The sequence below is a fragment of the Tetrao urogallus genome (genome assembly GCF_951394365.1).
Source record: "Tetrao urogallus genome assembly, chromosome: 2".
Classification (NCBI taxonomy): domain Eukaryota; kingdom Metazoa; phylum Chordata; class Aves; order Galliformes; family Phasianidae; genus Tetrao; species Tetrao urogallus.
Window position 1 is genome coordinate 6022391 of NC_136814.1, and position 9315 is coordinate 6031705.

At 40.2% G+C, this 9315-nt stretch overlaps 1 protein-coding gene across 1 annotated transcript in view; it reads left to right on the plus strand.

Annotated features, from left to right (window-relative positions):
* The window catches only part of PCSK2 (proprotein convertase subtilisin/kexin type 2), a gene marked incomplete at both ends in the record, with an annotated part of 92825 nt that extends 87366 nt beyond the window's left edge, over nucleotides 1-5459 (plus strand). The window contains 2 exons of the mRNA XM_079532840.1: nucleotides 1970-2197; nucleotides 4973-5459. Of these exons, the coding sequence (XP_079388966.1) occupies nucleotides 1970-2197; nucleotides 4973-5459 (715 nt within the window). The remainder of the gene's footprint in view (nucleotides 1-1969; nucleotides 2198-4972) is intronic.
* Nucleotides 5460-9315: the final 3856 nt, after the last annotated feature.

A 9315-nucleotide genomic window follows, 5' to 3' on the forward strand; every position in this document is an offset into this window, starting at 1 on the left:
TTTAACAGCCGCAGGCAGAGCTCGAATTTGTCTGACTCTTTTTAAGCTTGTCAGTGATTTGGCATCTGCATCATCCAGTGTCAATCAATTCCACAGTAATAATATTTGTTGGCAGTGGTGTGGAATGCTTCTTTTGTCCTTCCTTACCCCATGGCTGGTAATCTGCTTTTGTGCTATATAATTGCTGTGTTATGTGGAAGAACAAATATCCAGTGTCTGTTTACCTTCTTCATGCTATTTATAACATTGGAGACCTCTAGTATATCTTGCCTCATTATTGTCTTTTCTAATGACTAGGAAAAGTTTTCCTTACAATAATCTACACCATCTCTTTCCTTTGTGTTGAACTGTTTTATGAAATGGAAGAGCATTTGCTCAGCTATACAGCTTCAGTTGCTGTAATCTCAGCATGAACTGAACACTATGTACATAGTTCTCTTTGACAGTATGTAGAAGAATGAAGATTTAGCAGAGGAGACAAAATTTATATCACCAGTGGAGCAGTGATTATTGTGCTCAGAGCACAACTTGGGCCAGTTCTCATTTTTCAGATTTTATGTGTGTCAAACAAACATGCCAAGTGTCTTAACTTTGGACGATCAATCCTTCCACTATCAGATTTGTTCAGTGGGACAGCCACAATGTAATAAATTAATATGGCCATACAAATAAGGATTTAATGAATTTTCTGACCACTGCATGTTTAACTTGGACTACTGTCCTAATTTCTCAGTAATAATGATCATTACTCTTTATCTGGGCTGCCCATGAAGTGGGTAATAAATCTTATCAAACTGTTGTGAGTAGAAATTAAGACTAATCCCCCTGGTCTGCAGCTGGTTCTCTAGCCTTTGGTGAGAAGGAAAGAAAGAAAGAACTGTCTGTGTCTCCTACCACTGTGGCTGTCATAAACTTCTGTTGTATTGTGCAGAATTTCCCTGGATGAGTAACACTTGCCTTCACAGGAATGGCTAGCAATTTCCCGTGCTGGCTGCTCTTGCCTGCAGTATGTCTCTCAGCTTGTGTACATCTGACATGTCTCTGAAAACAAGCTAATCTGTGAGATGGGAAGTTCCATTTTAAAAAGTTTTGCAAGTGATCTTTGGTGTTCTGTATCTCATGTCACCTTGAAAAAATGAAAGCAATTAGTTATTCTGGTGTACATTCAGCATGCATGCATGCATTACTTAGGGCACAGAAAGCTGAAAAACAGAACCTTTTCGGTTGATGATTTGAATCGGACATACTATAATGCTGAAAGAGTTCATCATAAAACAAATGGAATAGCTTCAGCTATGTAGAATTAAAACGTCAGTTCTGAATCTTCCAGAATAATAACTGATAAGTGCCCTTCCTATCGTCATAATCACTGCAAAGCTAGGAGGACAAGAGCTGATGATGAAAAATGATCACAAAATCTAGACAAATGTTCCTTTACTGCATCCATTTGTGCTAGCAGATCATGGGTGATAAAGCTCTATAGTAACTTACAATGCAAACCTGCAGCCACCCACAGCTCATATATCCACATTTGCAGTCTGCTGAAATGACCGAGACCTTGATTGTTAGAGCTCACCAGATCTATCTGAGCAGAGCTGCTCTGGATGAACCTTGGGAGGTCCATGGAAAAAGCATGTGGAGCAGGCAAGGAGAAGAGAGTGACATCTAAAACAAGGGTTTCACAAAGTTGTCCATAATTTTTTTTTTTTTTTGCATTGTTTTCAGGATCTGGTATATTATCCTACTCATTCCCAGTAGATAGTAGATAGTTCATGTCTAGTTGAAAGCAGTTGCTTTCAGAAACTATTCTTGCTCCCTTGAAATCAACAGAAGCTTTTTACTGGTATGTGCATAGATTCAATTTCTGTGAGATTCACAGAAGCAAATTTCAGCAAAGGACTTACGTTATTTTATTTAATATCTGTGGGAAAAGACTGTACTGTTTGTTTTCCCTGTTACTTATCCACAGCTTGGATCTGACCTGGAGAGACATGCAGCATCTGACAGTTCTCACCTCCAAAAGGAACCAGCTTCATGATGAAGTTCATCGGTGGCGTAGGAATGGTGTCGGGCTGGAGTTCAATCATTTGTTTGGCTATGGTGTCCTAGATGCAGGAGCAATGGTTAAGATGGCAAAAGACTGGAAGACCGTTCCCGAGAGATTCCACTGTGTTGGGGGGTCAATACAGGAACCTGAGTAAGTCCAGTATATGTGTTTTGTTTTTTCAGTCATTGAAGAGATCACAGGCATGCAAATACCTTGACAAAGAGCTCGATAAGCAGAGAAACATAATGAACACATAATAAACACCAGTAATGTCAATAGCAGCATCCATTTCTCATAAGTGCTTACTGGTATGTTTGCACCGAAGTTTGTGTGAATAAAGAGCTTGTGCATGAGTGAAAACCTGGGAGGCTGGCCCCATAAATTGCCCAAATTGCTGCCGCATGAAATACTTCTTAGCCAAGTCCTGCTGACCTATTTTAGCAGGCAGATTTATCTTCAGAAGAAACAGTCATCTATAGGTACCAGACATTCAGTTTGAATGTTACAGCATTTAATTGTGTTTGGCTTGTTCTTCAAGTCACTAATTGCAGGCAGGCTAGGTTGTCAAATTATTTTCTGATTACCTTTGCATGCTAAAGTGAATGAGTCAACAAGTGAATTAATACTACTTGACTACAACAGCTATCATTCAATTCAATTATTGAAAAATTGACCTAATGATGGCCAATTTATGTCTTGAAACACTTGAAATCTGACATTTCGGTGCCATTTCTGAAAGCATCATTATTCTGTCATAAGAAGAAATTAATCCAATATGCTTCCCTTGTAGATAGCTCTACCAAGCAAAGACTGAGTTTGCTCCCATCATCCAGATGGGTTTGTATTTGATTATGGAATTTCTACTGCACTTCCACTTGTTTTTCCAGTTTGATCATGCAGCAGCAGCAGCATTTGCTGTATGTATATATAGACATATAGAACACATATATTTGTATATCTATTTTCCCTATACACTTAGGTAGATAGTGATGGCACAGGGGTGTGTACCACAGCAGCATTGCCCATTAGCAGAAACAGGGCACCATATTTTGGTGCTGATAGAGAAGACTCACACTGTGAGGTCCTCCCTCATTCACTGCCAGAGATATAAGCATGGCAAAGCATTGTAAGTAGGTATCAGATGATAACAAATCAGATTGTTTTGAGGCTGGTGCTTCCCATGCAGAGAAATTTCAAGCAGATAGCAACCGTGAGATGATGTTCTTCACTTCCAGCTGCCATATAGTGCATTTTCTTTGTGCTGAGGAACACAAAATGCATCTTGAGGGAATCAGACTGAGGTGTTCAAATACTTTAGCTATATAATATTTATGTTATACCTATAGCTTCTGCAGTAGCACATCCTGAAAATTCAGAATGCTACAATTTTAGACCGTTTAAGGTAAGTGAATGCCTTGAGGATCTGGGCACAAATGTGTATTTACTCTGCAAGTAGTCCCAAGAAATCAACCGTCTAGGAGGGGAGGACAGAGACAGGCCTGAGCTGGTATTAGTGATGTGCTGAACAATACTTTGAGACTGTCTCAGTCTGAGACTTAAAGAGACTTAGTCTGAGACTTAGAGCTTGTCTCAGGAAGAGATTTCCTGAAAGTCAGGAAACGCTTGAATGAAACGCTTTCACTGCTCTCTGAAGAATGCACTATTTCAGTAGCAAAGGGAATCTCTCCTATGAAGAAAGGCTGAGTGAACTGGGTCTGTTCAGCCTTGAGAAAAGAAGACTGAGAGGAGACCTGATCCAGGTCTATAAATATCTAAGGTGTGGGGGGCAGAATGGCGAGGCCAGACTGTTTTCAGTGGTGAGTGGAGACAGGACAAGGGGAAACGGCAGGAAACTGCAGCATAGGAAGTTCCGCACAAACATGCGCAAGAACTTCTTTACAGTGAGGTGACGGAGCACTGGAACAGGCTGCCCAGGGAGGTGGTGGAGTCTCCTTCTCCGGAGATGTTCAAGACCTGCCTGGATGCCTACCTGTGCGACCTGCTGTATGGAACCTGCTTTGGCAGGGGGGTTGGACTCGATGATCTCTGGAGGTCCCTTCCAACCCCTACAATACTGTGATTCTGTTGGATTTACACTCTCATTTCTTTTCAAGAGAAGGCATTCCACTTACACAATGCAGTCAGTGCCCCTTGAAAGAGACACACTTCCATATTTCACTGCAAAACCTAAGTCCTGAGCTGGACTGCGAGTGCTGGGTGCTGTGTGCCACCTGCTTTGCACAGGGCCAGTGTAAATGCTTCCCCAGGTTTCCTCAGCTGTGTGGGGTGCAACAGCACTGTGAGTGCATGCGTGTTTGGCAGCTCAGCAAACAAGTGTGCTTCCTTCCTGAGCACTCCTGTTCGGGATCAGCTCGAGGCCAATAATTTTCTTGGAAGCATACTTTTCAAGTGAGCTGAAATGAGGTTCAATATTTGCATTAGTTTCCGAATCACAGCAAGGATACAGACTTGAATACTGCTGCACTGAATTTTTGTGCAAGTGGCTCCAGAGTGATTTGCTGCTGTCTTTTGAGGTGGCTAACACAACGACTACTCATGGCTCTTTAACTGAAAACACATTATTATGCAAATACCCAATAATAGCAGTGAGAAGTAGAGGCAGCTATTAAGTAAATGTTAATGTTTCTTAAATAGCAGTTATACACTTCTTAATACTATTCTTTCTCTCATTGTGTAGGTGTATATTTCATAATGTATTTTCAAATTAGGGTTTTACTATCATTTTCTAAAAAGAGAATGTTTTATTTCTGGTTAGGTTTGCAGCTATTATTTCCTTACCTTTTCATATATTAATGAGGCAAACAGTACAGGTTTTTCTCTAGGACATCAATAAATAATGGTTTCAGAATAAGCCATCGTGCTGTAAATATCCTTTTAATTTGCTTAATTATCTTTTGACTGCAGAAAGATACCACCAAGTGGCAAGTTGGTCCTCACACTTACAACTGATGCTTGTGAGGGGAAGGAGAATTTTGTCCGTTACCTTGAACACGTCCAAGCAGTTATAACTGTGAATTCAACTCGGCGAGGAGACCTCAACATCAACATGACCTCGCCAATGGGAACGAAGTCCATCCTACTGAGCCGACGTCCAAGGGATGATGACTCCAAGGTGGGTTTTGACAAATGGCCTTTCATGACTACGCACACTTGGGGAGAAGACCCCCGAGGCACCTGGGTTCTAGAGATTGGGTTTATTGGCGGTGTGCCGCAGCGGGGTGTGCTGAAGGAGTGGACACTGATGCTGCACGGGACCCAGAGCGCACCATACATAGACCAAATAGTAAAAGATTATCAGTCCAAACTGGCCATGTCCAAGAAGGAAGAGCTGGAAGAAGAATTAGATGAAGCAGTGGAGAGAAGCCTGAAGAGTATACTGAGCAAGAACTAGAGCTGTTCTGCATGAGTGTCTTTCCCAGATCCTTCTGTTCACCTTTCTGCTATCCAAACCTCTGTGTTAGACATATAACAATGATTGTCTCTGTAGCCAAATTATCACTTTCTTGATTTTAAAGTCTTATATATTGTCAATAATTATTTTAATCACCACCAAAGCAATCATTTTTTTACTCTAAACCACAAATATATTGTCCCCCACCAAATAACTATGTACAGTTTGTGACTGTAAATGATTTTTCTTTTGTGTCATACAAATAGGTAATACCTGTAAACATGCCAATAGCTATTCCCTTCATATTTTTGTGGTATCTGTTGTTTGTATTTAAAAAAAAAAAAAAAAAAAAAAAAAAAAAAAGTGAATTTTAATATTGGCTGTTGATGATAATGGGTGCATTTTAAAAAATTATTGTGAAAGAGGGAATTTACAAAGAGGTTGGCTGGAGAGGTCTTTGAATGTCTAACAGCTCCTTTTGAATCATGGGCTTCTGTGGGAACTTCCCCACTGAGTTCAACCAAAATAGCACTAGACCCTAGAAAAAGAGATGATCTAGAGATGAAAAATTTTCAGTCCAATTTTTGGAAACCGGTTTTAGAGTTTTCTTTAGTATAAACACATAGACAGTATACACATTAGCACTTCAGCCACAGAATGGTTCTGCAACAAGCATGCGATTGGGAAGGCAAGGCAATGCTAGGGCCAGGTGATAAAGGGAAGTGCATTGCAAACAGTCAGGGCATTCTAGAAGCACAAATTTCAGAGTGGGTTGTTTTTTGTTATTATTATGTCGTTAATTTAGATCAGCTTACCATCTTACAGTGGTATGAGTACGTAGGGAATGATCTGTAAGGTTTCTTGCAACCTGTGTGCCAAAGTGCATCTGTCCACCTCTATACTTAATGCTCTATACTACAGCAGCAGAAGATGCAGCCATGTCAGCATTTCCAATCTCAGACCCCTGTTTTCTGGGGTTTTCAGCCTGGCTGTCAGCAAATTGCTGTGGGAAATAAGAAAAACGCAGCTTGAGTCCCCAAACCATTTTAATTCAAATTTCACTTTTAAAAATAGAGATTTGTTATTTTTGTGTTATACAAATATATTTAAGGAGAAAAATATGCCTATGTAATTTATGTGTAATGCAACGTTGGCGTCTTCGGAAAATAAAATATAGTGCATTTGGGAAGATTTGTCAGTAATTCTTGCTTTTGGTGTCAGTCCCACCTTCAGCTTTCACACGTAAGTCTGTCTCACCTGCCTTGGGGTCTGCTCTGGCTGTTGCCACATCACGCTCCCCTCTGTGTGGACTCAAGGTAACAACCACTACAAGTTCTCAAGTGTGAGAGCCCAAACTGAACGTCTGAGAAATAAAGGGTCTTGATTCTGCAAGTACTGCACTCACAGTAACAGCAGCAGACCTACTGAAGCATTGATGTAAAGCAGGTGCTTAAGATGTCGGAAGGATCCAACATCCACTGCTTAGACATCCACTGTTTTGGCAGTGACTGGTTTCAGAGTTTTATTATGTATTTTTAATATACAGAGTATTCATCTAAATTGTTTTACTAAGAATTTTCCTGGTTAATCAGGTGTGCAGTGGCAGAAACATAGTAAGCAAATAAATGTTTATCTAATAAATTAAAAATGTAACCCAAAGGTTATATGGTGCGCACGTTTCACTTAAAAATGTATAACTTCTTGTTACTTCAAGTGAATATCCATTTTCTATCCTTCCATCAGGCCTGTTCTTTCCTTTCCAAATACAAATGCAAAATAAAGAGCTAAATCTACTCACAGTCTTTGTGAATTACGTTGTAAACCCCAGACAAGCAGCCTCGTGCTGTTCAGAGGTTCTGCACTACATGCAGAGACAGTAGGGTCATATTTGGATAACACGGGTGTCAGAAGGACAAGAACCAGCCCCTGTGTGGTTTCTGTTTTTAAAGCACTCTTTGTTATTCGTTCTGATACATTACAGTGTCAGCTGTGTTTAACCTGCAGATTTAAGAATTAAGCCAAGGACAAGACAGGCCTGCTTCAAACCATGACTGTAGGCATAACCCAAAAGGCTTGGGGAAAGGCTTGCTCGTGTCTGTTTGGAATTGAAGGGCCCACACTGACAGCAGGAGGTGTTCAGGGAAGGCACCAGAAAGAGCATCATATGCATATTAGAGGGAAGAATTATTTACCACATCTATGTGTATTTATGCATACTCCTGTAACTCTAGGTGCATAGAACATCCCTGTGGTACCTTTGTATTACATACAATATGTATACTCAGAGTATGTTACATACATTTTCTTATAAATACCTAAAGAATACATACAGTATGTAATGTATAACACATACACACCCCATTACCTTTTGCATGTGTGTGTTCAAAGAAACAGATAAAACTGGAAGATATTCATGGATTTCTAGAACGTGGAGTAAGAAAAGTCCACATGGAAATCTTAAATGAATGTGTGCATCTCTTTCCGTTGCATTCATGTAATTTTGCAATTTCGTTCAATTATTAAATAACTTATTTAGCAGCAAAATGCTATGATTGATCATATTTTCCTAATGTTGACATACTGTGTGAAGTGAAAGACCACAGTAATGAGTGATAAACAGAAATGGGGAGTTTTGCTATGGGTACATCTAAAGCTACCTGTATATGCAACATAGAGATTACTTCAGATTCTTCAGAATTTTTGCATCAGGAGAATCACTGAAAAATATGTCAAGTTAGACTAAGTTTTCATGATATTGCTGATGGGAAATAAAGTTAATTTGTTAGCTTTTATAATCAGGGGGAAGTTGACACTCTTGAAACAGGTGAATATTGTTTAACCAAAGCCCCATGATGAGGTTTTATAATCCAAGTGAAATAAAGAGCTGTTGTAAATTGACACATCCTATCATCATTGCTTATCTGATGGCACTGTGCTGTCAGCGAGGTGACTTCCTAACCTCCTGCTTCTCATACTGATAAGGAAACTTACATCCCACCTTGGTTACTGAACAAACAAACACGATCCTACAAGAGTGGACAGGAACAAGAGAAGAGCAGCATGCCTGGTGTTAACTTTGTGGCAGGGTGGGAGAGAGAAGATCAAGGATGCAGGCTGGAAAGAGCATTGGGCATTGCTTACATGGTTCAAACCCAGTGGCTCCAAGGGAAGCTCTGCAGATGTGTGATTGCTGAATTGCTGCTATCAGTGGGGAAGAGGATGCTCAAGGTGGAAGACACTGACAGTTTTGCACTGTCTCATACGCAGTGGCAGTTCTGGCCCTGAGGAAGTAATAGGATCTACAACAGCAGTATTTTTCTCTACTATTTGAAGCACTTTGATCCACAAAAAATCCTATTTCCCTCTACCTCCTACCCATATTTTCTGAGTAGGTTTTAAGCATACATGCCCCCATAGTGCAGCATATGTGTGATTTTAAAATAACCACAGCTGTGATTTCTTACCATTCCTGCAGCAGTAGAAGACAGCTGGAAATCTCCTCATCTAGTTCTTCTTATCACTGAGGTGACAGTGTGTCAGCAGTAACCTATGTCTTATCCCAGGCTTTCCTGAATAAATGCTCACACATTTCACTGCTACGTCTCAGCGTTAGTGTTTGAGAGTCTGCATTAAAGCAGTGGATAATCCATAAATCATGAGATTTACTACACATTGCATCATTGTCACTATGAACAATAACTTCCCAGTGTTTTTTTCCTCTATATGTTTAGAGAAATACAAGGATCTGCCCACCATCTGCTGCCATGGTTGTGGCTGGCAGCTCAGAGAGCATAACAGAATTCAGGCCTTATTTCAGATAGTGCTCTACACTAGCACATGCACAAAGGTTTCTTTT